The sequence below is a fragment of the Coccinella septempunctata genome, chromosome X (genome assembly GCF_907165205.1).
Source record: "Coccinella septempunctata chromosome X, icCocSept1.1, whole genome shotgun sequence".
Classification (NCBI taxonomy): domain Eukaryota; kingdom Metazoa; phylum Arthropoda; class Insecta; order Coleoptera; family Coccinellidae; genus Coccinella; species Coccinella septempunctata.
The window spans coordinates 14,312,101-14,326,677 of record NC_058198.1 but is presented as its reverse complement, the minus strand read 5'-3'; the positions used below and the strand labels follow the sequence as shown (position 1 = coordinate 14,326,677).

Here is a 14,577-nt window from a genome sequence, read left to right as displayed (position 1 = left end):
CTTCGAGGTGAGGAGGCTCTACAACATGAACTGTGTTGTTGAACCTAAGAGAAGGTCGACTGGGCCTGGACAATGTTATCGCTGTCAGCGATATGGACATGCCCAAAGTAAGTGCACTTTTCCATGGAGGTGCGTGAAATGCTCCGGTAATCACAGCTACAAGGAGTGTACGCTTACCAGGGAGAACGAGGAGCGAAATTCTTCTTGTGTTCTCTGTGAAGAGCAAGGACATCCAGCCAGCTACAAGGGATGAAGCGAATGGAAATTGGTCACTAAAAAGACCAAGAGATCGCCAAGCTCGAGGCCAATACAAAATACTCCGAAGCCAGCCCAAAACTCTTCGGAAGTGGAGAAACCCCAGGAAACTGCAATTAAAAAGACGAAGAAACCAGAGAAAAAGACGGAAAAGGCAAAAACCGTCAAAAAAGCCGAAACCAAGAAAGGAATTTCTGGAATCACTGAGGAACTGGATAAGTTCACGAAAAACCTCCTCAGCACGATGATGCAGAATCTGGAGAAAGAGATTGAGAAGAAGATACAGCAAATTATTAAGAATATTTAATGGCTGATACGACGATAAAGAACAATCTCATAATCGTCTCTTGGAACGTCGAAGGATTGAGAGCACGCAGACCCGAATTCGAAGAACAGATTGAAGAGAAGAGACCGGATGTCATAGCTCTCCAAGAAACAAGACTTAACCCCAAACGTTCGGATAGCATTTCCCAATTACGATATCTACAGAAATGATAGACCTAACAGCACAGGTGGCGTTGCTATACTGGCTAGAAGGAATATAGATCACCATTTCGACCAAATATTCAATGGTTAAGAAGTAGAAGCAATATCGACTATTGTGAATACCAATCGAGGACAAGTGAAGATTATTTCGACTTATAAGTCACCGTATAAGGACATGCTGGAAGAGGATCTGAAAATGCTACTAGAAGAAAGACACCCGAAAATCATAATTGGTGATCTTAACTGCAAATCGCAGGAATGGAACAGTAGGGTGAAAAATACCAACGGGAGAAGACTGAAGATTTATGCTGAGAAAAACTTAATGCAGTTGTGATAGGACCTGATATACCGACCTACATACCAAGAGTAAATGGACTACCCGATGTACTGGACATTGTCGTAATGAAAGACATCATTGAAGAAATCAGCATTGATACAATAGAATACGGAACTTCAGACCACAATCCCATAGAATTCATAATGGGACATGGCCCAAGAAACGAAGAAGAGACACAAACCATGAATCGCACAGACTGGGAGAAATATTAGAATTTACTTCAGGAGAAAATCACGGAAATTCCCCAAATTAACACCCGGGATGAATTAGATGAAGCAAATGAAAAATTGTAAAATCAAATAAAAGAAGCCTATGAAGAAAGCACCAAGAGAATAAGGAAACCAATTCCGAAACATTCACATGGAGATACACCAAGGGATATAAAGGAACTTATAAAAAAGAACAGAAGACTCAGAAAAATCTACAGAACAACAAAAAGAGAAGAAGACAAGAAGAAACTGAATAAGCATAGTCAGATATTGAAAAATGCTTTAACAGAACTGCGTAATAACAGATGGCACCAGAGATTAAGTGAACTGAATACAAAAGATCACTCGGCTTGGAAAATGCAAAAACGCTTACGACGAGAACGGACAGTTATACCTCCACTGCATGGAGCAAACGGAATGGTATATGTATACCAGAGACTTGAAAAAGCCGAAGCACTTGCCGACTCAATTGAGAGAGAAGCCAGAATAAACTACAGAAATGATGATGACAATGAAGATCTAGAAGAAGAAGTGGAGGCAAACGAAGAACTTATGATAGAACCACCGGAAACCGAAATCATTCCAAAACCGGCTTCACCAAAAGAAATCAAAGAGATCATAATGAAACTGAAAAACCGGTAAGCACCGGGAGAAGATAGGATAACGAATTATATGTTCAAGAAATTGCCTAGAAAAGAAATAGCAGCCTTGACGAATATAACAAACAGAGTGATGAGGACCGAATACTACCCAAAGGGATGGAAAACTGCAGAAATGATAGTTTTCAACAAGCCTGGAAAGGAACGGAAATTTCCTCAAAATTATAGACCAATCAGCCTACTATCAGCACTAGGAAAAATCGTCGAGAGGGTTATCGCCAAAAGGCTGAATGAGGAAACAGAAATGTTGAAGATAATTCCACCCGAACAATTTGGATTTCGACGAGAACATTCGACTGAACTCCAATTACTACGGCTCATAGAATACGTCACCGAAGGAATGCAGACCAAACAGGCCACAGGATTAGTTCTGATGGATATCGAGAGAGCTTTTGATAGAGTATGGCACGAAGGCCTAATCTACAAGATGAAAAAAGCAGGATATTCGACCAAGCTATGCAAGATTATAAGGAACTATCTGAGGAATAGAAACTTTTATGTGAAGATAGATGGGGCAACCTCTCAAACCAGAAATTTGGAAGCGGGAGTGCCTCAAGGATCGGTACTTGGACCTCTGCTTTACGTAATATACGTTTATGATATCCCGAAGAATGCTAGAAATATGCTCACCTTGTACGCAGATGACACAGGAATAGCGTTCAGACATCGACGCCCAGAGATCATACACCGGAGACTGCAGGAAGCCATAGATGAATTACTCAAATGGTGCATCAAATGGAAAATCCAAATCAATGGAAGACTCAAGCAATATTACTGCAAAATAGAAGATTGAGGATGGAAGAAAACCTTGAAGTTGATGGAGAAGAGGTTGAATGGAAAAATGAAGCAACATACCTAGGAGTGACGCTTGACAGAGGACTTACATGGAAAAACCACATCAAATGTGCTGGTGATAAAACAAAAGCCGCAATGAGTAAATTTTATCCACTCATAGGCAGAAGAAGTCATATGAATAAGAACATCAAGTTGACGATGATTAAAACTATTGCGCGACCACAACTCACACATGGATCGGCGGCATGGGGCTTCGCAGCCAAGACCCACATCAAGAGAATACAGGCCACTGAGAATAAACTCCTTAGAATGGCGATGGACGTACCCTGGTTTGTTAGGAACAAACAAATCTACAAGGACTTGGAATGGGAACCAGTTACAGAATTCATGAAGAGAAAGGCGGAAAGGATATTCGACAAAGCCAAACAACATCCAAATGAGGATCTACGAAGATTAGTCGACTACGATCCAACCGAAGAAGCTAGAAGGTCAAGAACCTATCACCGAAGACCGAGAGATCAGTTAAGGATTTAAATGTTATGCATACAACTATCAACACGACTATGATCGTGTGAGAGTCCAGAAACCATAAGAGTCAACTGGTTAATAGGCAAAATGCCCGGAACCTATGAAGAAGCAGTTAAGGGTTTTTAGTGGGTCTCGAGCTCAGAGAGTGAGAATCCCCACATTGTTTCCCCTCAGGATAGGGTGTGTTCGTCTGTTTTGCAGATTTTCCCCCTGCTGCACCAAAAAAAAAAAAACTAGTCCGTGTCTAAACGTAATTTTTAGCTTGTGCTGTATTATTTTACAGGTTACTGTCGAGTTGAGCGTTTTGGATTGTTGTTAAATTAAAATTATCAGCAAATAATAAAGATGGTTTCTACCGACGTACAAAAAGCATTCATTATTGAATCCTACTTCAGAAATGGGGAGAAAATAGAAGACGAAATATTCTGTTGAGACATGTTTCAGCGACTTCAGGATGGAGTAACCCAAAACGTTGGTGTAGATTACTAATTTTTTCAAAGTACTGTTTCGCGTACGATTTGTGCAAGAGTTCAGGACTCATATCTGTGACTTATGAAAATTTGATAATTAGTTGTTAATGAATTTTTTCAGATTGTTTGGATACTTGTAATATAATTCAATGAAAAAAATGCTTTTCGAAGGTTGGATGTGCAAGTAACTTTTTCTGAGAAATTGCCTTTTCAAACAAAATTACGATACAATGCCATCAATGTTTACATTTGGTAGTGGAGTGATTTAAGGAAAGAATTACGTTAAGTCACAGAAAATCATTCTAGAAAATTCCATAGCCTACTTGACGAATTTTTTTTAACGCAAAATTATTTGATTGGTCGCAATGAAATCTACGAGTTCCCATAGAGTTCAATGATTGGTCCATGGTCCAATATCCCTACGCGAATTCGAAATTTAACACGGCAACGGGCAAATTGACCATTTGCATTTCCGTAGCCATAGGCCAACTTCTGTCCGTAACGACGCTTAGATAAAAGAGGTAACTAATTTGATATTTTTAAGCAGTTATTGGATATGAATTGTGTTGAAGCATTTTTGTTGAAAATATACAAATATTTTTATAATAATTATTCCATATTTACTTTGATAAGTTTTGAAGAATTTAATTTTCTTATTGAATGGAACGATAGTCATATTAATTTTTCAATTGTGCTTGATTCAATTCGTTATTAGTTTTCACGAAAACAACGAAATCGACAATTTCCAAACATCAAATATTTAATTTATGAATTATCAATCTATGAAGAAAATATTAAAAATCTCATAAAGGAATTTCGAGCTGAGACCTGAATCAAATCAATATCAATCTCAAACAACTATTTATTTATATAATTATGATTTTCGATCCGCAAACTCTGTTTTTAAAAAGAATTTTATTCTTTCAATTATAAATCACAATTTTGAAAAACTAAATGACTTTATAATTGGACAGAGCGGAAAGGAGTTACAAACAGAATGAATTCTAAAATGGAACTAAACTAGAATGTGTCTCTTTTCACATGGAAACCTTGGATTCTGGAAGAATCCGAGTCATCACTTTCTTCTCGCACTAACACTTTCCGCGAAGACGAAGCTGGCGTCAGCGTTCCAGTACGAGGAGCATCTCGTAATAATATATTCATTTCTCTTTACAGCTTTGCCAAAGCAGATAAATCAAGCTGGATAATGTAAGTTTCGATTTTGATCCTGTATTAATTATTACTATCTAATATATATATAAACACTAATAATATATTATATAAATTGAGTACTTATTATTGTGAAAAATGCAATAATTGATATACATCAATTTTTTTAGGTAAACCCACTACAACATGAATCACTTGAAAACTTATTCTTCGGATACACAGGTCGATGGTTGAAAAATAAATATATATACATATTTATCTTTTTTCCCTTTCCAGTCTGAATCTCTTATTAGTCCTCTTTCCAACCTCCTCCTTTTTAAATTTGTTTTATACATCTATCAATATTTAGTTCTATAACCATCTAAACCTTCTCTCTTTTCTCTTTATCTATGCGTTTGCAATTTTTCTTCAATCAGAAATGTCTCAAGTCGGCGGCACTTCCACTACTTGCGGAACTTCTGAAGAGGAAAAAGATAATAAGGAGGTTACAACAATGAAAAAACGTAAGAAGACAACAAAGGCAAGGACAAATGTGAAGAAGAAAAACGAAAACAAAACTCTAGAGATAACTTTCAAAGAACCACTTCTTTTAACAAACACACAAACAACAAACAATCCTGAACAAATGGATGTGGATAATAGATCCAATGTACCATCAACATCTACTGTTAATACAACAACACAAACTTCATTAACCATTCAACTAAAAAACAACCAACCCAAAACTGCATACAAAAATTTTTCTCCAAGGATGAATGAAGTTAAAAACATGGAATATTCGCATCTATTTTACATTATTCCCGAAAACAACAATATCGACAGAATACAAATGTCAAAAAGTTGGAGTTCCAAATTCCCACATGCTGATGATGTTATAATGAAGACAAAACTAGGCTTTCTACTGAAATCAAATACGGAAAAGACAGCTCTCGAAAAAGCACTACATGAATTCAAAAATGAAAAGAAAATTGCCGAATTCAAAGAAACCAAGAATCAAACCCAGAAAAGGGAAAGAAAAGAGCCACAGCAAACATATTCCATAGTCATTGCAGCTGTGGAAAAAAGAATCAAAGAGGAAGAAATTTCGCAACGGCTAAATACATTGGGAATACAACATCAATACAGCAAAAGAATAGTGTCAAGAGCTTACGGTAGTCCCACAGGTTACATACGAATTATCACAGGAGATATTAAATCATTCGAAACACTTCTGAATAATGGACTATTTTATATGAACCGGCACTACATGGTATTTCCCAGTCATCCCCCTGATCCAACACCAGTTCCATGCAGTAAATGCCTACAGTTTGATCATACTACAGAAAACTGTAAAAGTACACCAAAGTGCTCCAAATGCCAAGGAGCCCACAAAATGAATCAATGCACTTCCAATAACACCCCAAAATGTGTGGCCTATAATGCAGAGGATCATTTGGCATGGTCCTTAAAGTGCCCCAAGCACCCCAAAAAACCTATAGAAGGCATCCCGAATGTTAACATCAAATCAATAAATAGAAAAAACAGGGAAATTGAGGACTTGGCAAAAAAAGGACTAGAATTCATGCACATATATCCATTCACGACGATATCATACATACATATTGTCGAAAGTTAAACAAACCCAAAAACTTGAACAGGAACGAGCTATTAATGAAAATGAAGAAAAGGTTCATCAACCAGTACAACATTGATACAACTGTGGTCTTTACCGGTAACAGATTCTACATTCTTATGTTCAACCTAGATGATACTGATGAGCCCTCTCCAACAGAACCCTTATACTCCAATGATAACATTCAAGTTCACATCGATGGTTAGATTACTTTACAGCAATATTAACAGCTACATCCCCAAAAAACACATAATTAATCACTTTATTGAGCAAAATGAAATATCTTGTGCAATGTTTGTAGAGGCTAAAATCCACGAGACGAGTTCAACAAATTACAGAAATTGGACAACAATTCAACGAATAGGACATGTGATACAGAACACAAGGGGTGGAAGCATAGTACAGTGTAGCCCTAACATCAAATGTGGCAAAGCAAATCCACCAGTGATCAATAACCCTTTAAACGAGGTGACGCATTTCACTATCCCTTTCAAAGAAGAAAAATTGCATATTTTCCTAACTTACATACATCCTACTGCCAAAATAGAGGAAACTATTTTCATAAAAGCGTCCCAGTACAAGTATGCCATTATTATTGGAGACTTCAATGTGAATAGAGCTAAGAACAAGCAGATCAATAGTTTTTTGGAAAGTGGGCAATTTTCCAAGGCTGTAACGGATGCAACATTTTTGATGGGAAACGTTGAGAGTACTCCTGATTTAGTACTATTTTTCACCAACATTAGGCAAAATGTCAAGAAAATACAATTGACACCTGATCTTGGTGCCAACCATTTAGCGATGATTTTGGAAATAGATATGAACATAGATCCAATGGAAACGAATATCAAACAAATATCAAATTATAAAAAATCCAACATTGATGAGATTAACAAAGAATAAGAAAAATTTATAGAAATAAATAAAAATAACCCAATAAACGCAAACCATGTTGAGTCTTTCAATAGCTTGCTATCAGAAACCATCAAAAAGCATACCCCAATGATCTCGATCCACCCATACATTCATGAACTTCCCCCATACATTATGAAGCTAATAAAACAAAAAAGAAAAATATATAGGGAACATTTCAGAAATAAACTTCCAGAAGTCAAAAAATCACTGAATGAGCTCAATAGAAATGTAAACGAAATGATTCAACAATTTAAGGAGCACAAGTGGACAGAAGCCTGCGGCAGAATAAATGAATCTAAAGGGAAGACTTTCTATCATGAAATCAACAAGCTATCTAAATACAAAAAATACACACAAATTCCCACATTAATAGAAAATAACACTGAATACAAAACTGACCAGGAAAAGGTTGATTTGTTTGCTAGCCACTACAAGAACATATTCACGATTGACAAAGAAGGCTATTTCGATAGAAATACTTATGATGAAGTGAATGCTTGGTATAAGGAATTTTTCAAAAACAGTAATACAGTTGAGGCTGAAAAGATTGAAATAAATGAAGCAGACTACTACCTAATACTGCAGAAACAAAAAATAGTGCACCTGGGCCAGACAACATACCATGGACCATAGTGAAAGCACTAAGCAAAAAAATACACAAACATCTAATGAGTATTTATGAATACTGTCTGAATAACTCTATATTCCCAGAAATATGGAATAAAGGTCATATAATTAATATACACAAAACGAGTTCAGACTCGAGCAAGGTTACCAATTATAGGCCAATAACTTTGTTGCCCGTGCTGGGAAAGCTTTATGAGAAAATAATTAAATCCATACTGGAAAAACATTTAAAGAAGTACATTCCCAATTACCAATTTGGCTTCAAGGAAAGGAATTCAACAAACCACCCACTAACAATATTGGTTTCAAATGTGCAAAATGCTACTCTCAGTAAACTGAAAACTTCAGCATTGTGTTTGGACATACAAAAAGCATTCGACAGCATGTGGCACAAAGGACTACTTTTCAAACTGAACAAGATAAAATGCCCTGCTATCTTAATAAAACTCTGCAAGCAGTTTCTGGAAAACAGAAAGCTGACGGTCAAAATAAACAACTCATTTTCAACATCTTTCTCTCCAGAGCAAGGAACACAAGAATCTCCACTTTCCAGAACACTATACAAATTCTATGGTTATGACATCTACCCTAAGACCACAAAGAAAAAATACATATTACAATTTGCGGACGACACAACGTTGATTGTTCACGAAAAATCTCTAGAGACTTGCATGCAAGCACTACAGCTTCTGGTAAATGACATTATCAAATGGTTCTATAAATGGAGACTAACACCTAACCCAGCCAAATCACAACTTATAATCTTCGATCACATAATTTCTCAAGGATCCCCACATATAATCATTTATGGTACGACTGTAACACCATCCCCATCAATAAAATACTTGGGAGTCCAAATCGATAACAGGTACAATCTCAACAGACACACAAAATTAATTAAAAAAAAGATCATATCTAGAGCGAAATATTTTGCAAAGCTAACCTATAAGAAACAGGGTATCAACATAAAGAGTGCCACAAAAATATATAAAACTATATGTCGACCCTTACTGGAATACGCCCATCTACTGTTTGCCAATTGCAAAGCCCCAGCAATTAAAAATCTGGAGGTGGCAGAAACGACAGCACTGAGGACCATCACTAGAATGAGGCACCCTAACAATGTTCTGCATAATCCCCCAAACCACCTGCTTTTCTCAGCAACAGGAATTGAGCCTAGAGTTAGAAGAAGTGATCCCCCAATATCATAAAGATGTAAACATTTCAACTAGAAAACACCCAACAGAGACTCTAATAAACAAATTAAGTAAGGTTTTATGTTAATATATAATTGTAAAATTTTTATATATTGAAGTGTAAATTTATAGGCTGAAGGACCTCAGGTCGATGGCCAATTGCTTATATGCTTATATTTGCAATAAACGACTGTTACTACTACTACTACTATGCGTTTGTTGCGAGACATTCATTTCCACTTCCTTCCTTCTTATATCTTCATTTATTATCCAGGCTTTTTATTTATCAAGTCACATTATTTCCAATAGTAAATTTCCATAATTAAGATATTTCTCTGATTTTCTTTACTCACTACTGGGACCCCTTCTCCTTTTATACTAACTACTGACTATTGTTGCATATACCAATTTTTCCCTATCATTTCAATAATTCTTTCTATATTGTGTTATTTCATTGTTCGAATATTTCGAATGGAATTTCACAGTTCAATAAATCTTCGATAAATTGACAAAATGACAATATTGCAGTTGTATTACCCGTTTCAATCACCCTCCTATAGATACTCCTAAATAGAAAAAATAAAGTTTAAATAAAAAAATCAATAATCCTATCTAAATCAATGCAAAATTTATAAAAATATTTGCATATAAATTTTCCCATATATGTATATATATTGATTAATATTTTGAGTATTTATAAGTCTTTTGTATTGACAAATTGTCAATGAAGTGTCAGAAGTTTTTTTAATTTCTTCCCCGTTTTTTCAAGTTTCTTCTGAATAACCACTGGTATATCTATGGGAGATGATTCCCCAATATAAGGGTCCTGTAGCGTTCCTCGAACAACTGAAGACCTGGTCGAAAGGCCCTCCCAGTCAAAAGCAAGATTTGGCTATTGTTAATTTGAGTACTGAAGGCATTTCTAACGACGAGGGTGATCCTCCACCAAGATCAGCAGAAGATTTTTGACGCAGAGATGATATTCCTCCCAATGCAATTGAAAAACAAGTTATGTACCTATGATTATTTATTTTTCTCTTCAGTCATCATCAAGTCTTGAAATAAGTTTGGATGAAGGCTTTATTATTCGCCTTTTTTCTCGTTTTCTGCTGTTTCTTTGTTTCAGATATTATTTCGAAATGGAAAGAGGATAAAGAAATTTTTATGTCAATGGAAAGGAAGCCCTTCAGTATTTAAAGCTTATTCTGTAAACAAATTTGTCATCACTACACTTCTCACGGGGACACAGGGTTTTTTTACTGAGGTTTTTCCCTAAGCTCTTGTATCATACTCTAAATTGTATGGTACCCCGTTACACTAACCTTTGCTAAAACTCATACATATGCTATATTGTTTGATAACTAAAAATGTATTGCTGACATTCAAAAGAATATATATATATATATATTTTTTTTTTTTTTTTGGTACACACCCATGAGGGGGAATTATATCAACGACTGTCGGGCTTTCGCCAAGGCATTCGTTGTTGTTACGGACCTTGCAGAAACTTCCTCACAATCCGCGTTGTATAAAGGATCACTTGTTTCTGTGCTTGTGATATTATATTGAGGTCTAGCTTTAAACGCTCTGTGTTCTCGATGAGGTGGTGCTCCACCAACCCATTCACAGTTATTATCAAGGGGATTATACTCATAGACTTTAGGTTGTAGAGCTCCTTAAGTTGAAATGCCAGATCTCCATACTTGTTCAACTTCTCAGCGTAGGCTCTAGAGACGTTATCATCAGCCGGTATGGTGACGTCAATTATGAAGCAGGATTCTCTTTGCTTATCGAACAATGTAATGTCCGGCCTATTATGAGCAACTCCCCTGTCTGTCAACATCGTGGCATCCCAGTAGAGTCTATAGCGCTCGTTCTGCAGCAATGTCTGAGGACAATACAAATGCTGTTCGATCTCGTGCTGAAGTAATCCGAGCTTAAGGGCCATTTGCTGATGGTATATCTTGGCCATTGCATTATGCCTGTCCAGGTAGTCCCTCGGAGCCATAATTGTACACGAAGATGTTATGTGCTGGATTGATTCAGGGGCTTGGGAACACTTCCTACAGCGATCCGAAGGGATGTCCTGTTTCGCAATATGTCTCAAGTACATCCTCGTGGGCATCACCTGGTCCTGTATCGCCATCAATCTTCCCTCTGTTTCAGGAAACAAATACCCTGCACGTAAGTATCTTAGCGATTCGGTCTTATTAATTTCTTCTTTTTCCAGGTGACCAGGGTATCTGCCGTGAAGAGCCATGGACCGCCATTCATGTTTTAGTTCTTCATCAGTTCGCTGCGTCGGATGGTAGTCTCGAGATGACAGTTTTAGTGCTGAAAGATTGTCATCGGCCATGCGAATCGCTTGAAAGAGAGGTGAGTTATTTTTATAGAAATAAGTTCTTAAGTTCTCTATATGTTTCCCATGCGTGTCTTCCAGGTTAAGAAGGCCCCTGCCTCCTTGCCGTCGTGACAGGTAGAGTCGGATCTTTGAAGAGTGGGGGTGATGGATACCAAACTTAGTGAGCGTTGTTCTGATGTTTCGATCTATTTCGCGGAGCTCAGTCGTCGACCAGGTCAGTATACCAAATGAAAAGGTTATGCTAGGGATTGCCCAGATATTTATGGCATTAAACAGAGATTTCGAACTCAACTTTGATTTAAGTAGCAGGTTCAGTCTTGAGTGGAGTATTTCCCTGTAGAGATCCTTCATTTCAGATGTTTTTATTTCCAACGCTTGTTGCACTCCGAGATATCTGTAAGTTTGTTTGTCCGTTAGAGTTGGTATCGTGACATTATTTAAAAGAGTTGTTTGTTGTCCTGTGTCTTGCATTTTCCCCCTCTTAACTTCCAGGGTAGCGCATTTATTTATCCCCATCCGCATGTTTATAGAGTCACTGAACGCTGCCACTATTTCTAGTTGCCTTTTAAGTTGTTCCAGGCTTGCAGCGTACAGTTTAAGGTCATCCATGTAGAGATGGTGGGTGATTCTTGTATTCGCTCTCTTGTCGATGACATAGCCATAGCTGGTATTATTCAGAAGTAGGCTCAGAGGGTTAAGCGCAAGACAAAACCATACAGACTAAGTTGCCTTAATTAGCCAAAATGTACGATTCATGAACCAAGAACTACTGAAATACTTTAATAACAGAACACTAGAAAGTATTAAAAGTCAAAGAAAAACTGATAAATATAAAAAGCTGGTCGAGAACTTGATGACCACTAATGATGAAATATCAGAACCATCATCTCCTGAATTACCAATAACAACCTCTGCTAGTACATCGTCTCGCTTACCGTCACGAGACTCGGAGGAATCTCCGAAATTGGCTATCTGTATCTATCTTCAAACCCTAGATACGCCTGAATCTATAGACTCAAATGATAAGGCATTACTCGAATTATGTCGGACAATCCATCAGTGTAGTGCAAGCGAAGTGCGCCACAAAGTGGCAGAATATCTAAGTGTCCGCTTTCCACCTAAAGACAGTACTCCTTCAGCAAACCGTCCGAAACCTTCAGTCTCGGCATGCCCCTCAGGTAGAACAAGAAGAAGGATACAATACAAGACCACACAAAGATCGTGGCAGAGAAATCCAACAAAGTGCATACAGTCCTTATTGGGGAGGGTCATAAGTTCCGAGACTCTCCCTAAAAACATCATGGAACCTTTTTGGCAACGAATCATGTCGAGAGAGTGTGCGGCGTCTCCTAAAGACCTACCATCGTCTCCAATTATAGGGTCTTTGATTGTACCTATAACATTAGAGGAGGTGCAAAAGAATTTACCCAAGGGTAGCTCCTCCCCTGGGCCGGACGGTGTTTCAGTAGATGATCTGAAGAAAATGAACATACATGCCCTCCACCGCCTCTTAAACATCTTACTACTATGCGATAAATTACCAGAACGCTTACTAGAGGCACGTACAATCTTTATTCCAAAGAAAATTAATCCAACCGACCCAGGAGACTATAGACCAATCACGATCTCCTCAATGATAACAAGATGCCTGCATAAGATCATAGCAGCACGATTCGATCGTGACATAAAGATTGATGAAAGACAGAGGGCTTTCCGTAAAATAGATGGATGCGCAAACAATGTATTTCTTCTAGATGTGGCTCTTCGATGCGCAAAGAGGAAGTTCAGACCTATCTTCCTGGCAGTTATTGATTTGGCTAAAGCCTTTGATTCCCTCTCCCACACATGTATAGAGGCCATCCTCAGATCAAGAGGGGTCCCCACATTTCTCATAGACTATTTGATGGCATACTACAAACACAGCTTCTCAAGACTCAGGGGCGACGGATGGATATCAGATCGTATCTTTCCGAAATGTGGAGCGAAACAAGGGGACCCACTATCCCCCATCATTTTTAACATTGTTATGGACGGCCTCCTTAAACTACTACCGTCTAGTAGCGGTGCAGACCTGGGTGACAGCAGGGTCAATAGTGCACTTTTTGCTGATGACATCTTTTTGATGGCCTCATCAGTCCCAGGCCTCCAACAACTGATAAATATTACAACAGAATACCTCGAGAGTTGTGGACTGCTGATAAATATCGTGAAGAGCCACACGATATCTTGGAAACCTATCCCACGGGAGAAGAAGGTTGTGGTCGATGCCTCCCAGACCTTCACATGTGGCAGACAAACTCTCCCTCCAATTAACAGAGAGACAAAATGGCGCTATCTGGGCGTTAAATTTACACCTGATGGATGCTGCCCATCTGATACAAAGATTAAACTGTCAAACCAACTGGCCGATATAACTAAGGCCCCACTCAAGCCTCAGCAAAGATTATTTGGCTTAAGAAGCGTGATCATCCCCAGTTTGCAACACGAACTAGCACTGGGTCAAACATCGATTGGTTATCTGAACACACTAGATAAGACAGTTAGAATGGCGGTCCGTAAATGGCTAGCCCTGCCTCACGACACACCCATTGCTTACTACCATGCGGCCATCAAAGATGGTGGCCTGGGTGTACAATCATTTAGATGGTCGATACCACTAATGAGGCTGCGTCGACTGCAGGGAATAGATCTTGGTGGGAGCGAGATTTGCACCCTGAAAAACACAGAAATAGACACATGCAAGAGGCGACTGAATGACAGAGGAACCGCATATGATTCAGCGGCAAAAATACAATCACGTTGGGCAGATCACCTCTACAACTCCATCGATGGTAGAGCACTGGCGGACTCAGCCAAAATACCACAACAACATCGCTGGATTGGCGAGGCTACACGCTTTCTCTCGGGACGTGACTTCTTACACCTAATTAAGTTACGTATCAATGCCCTCCCGACA

At 38.2% G+C, this 14,577-nt stretch overlaps 1 protein-coding gene across 1 annotated transcript; it reads right to left on the bottom strand.

Moving 5' to 3' along the window:
• Positions 1-10,748: 10,748 nt before the first annotated feature.
• On the bottom strand, positions 10,749-12,230 carry LOC123321825. Its single transcript, XM_044909585.1, has one exon. It carries the CDS (start codon positions 12,228-12,230, stop codon positions 10,749-10,751), a length of 1,482 nt encoding a protein of 493 aa, XP_044765520.1.
• Between the last annotated feature and the right edge of the window lie 2,347 nt (positions 12,231-14,577).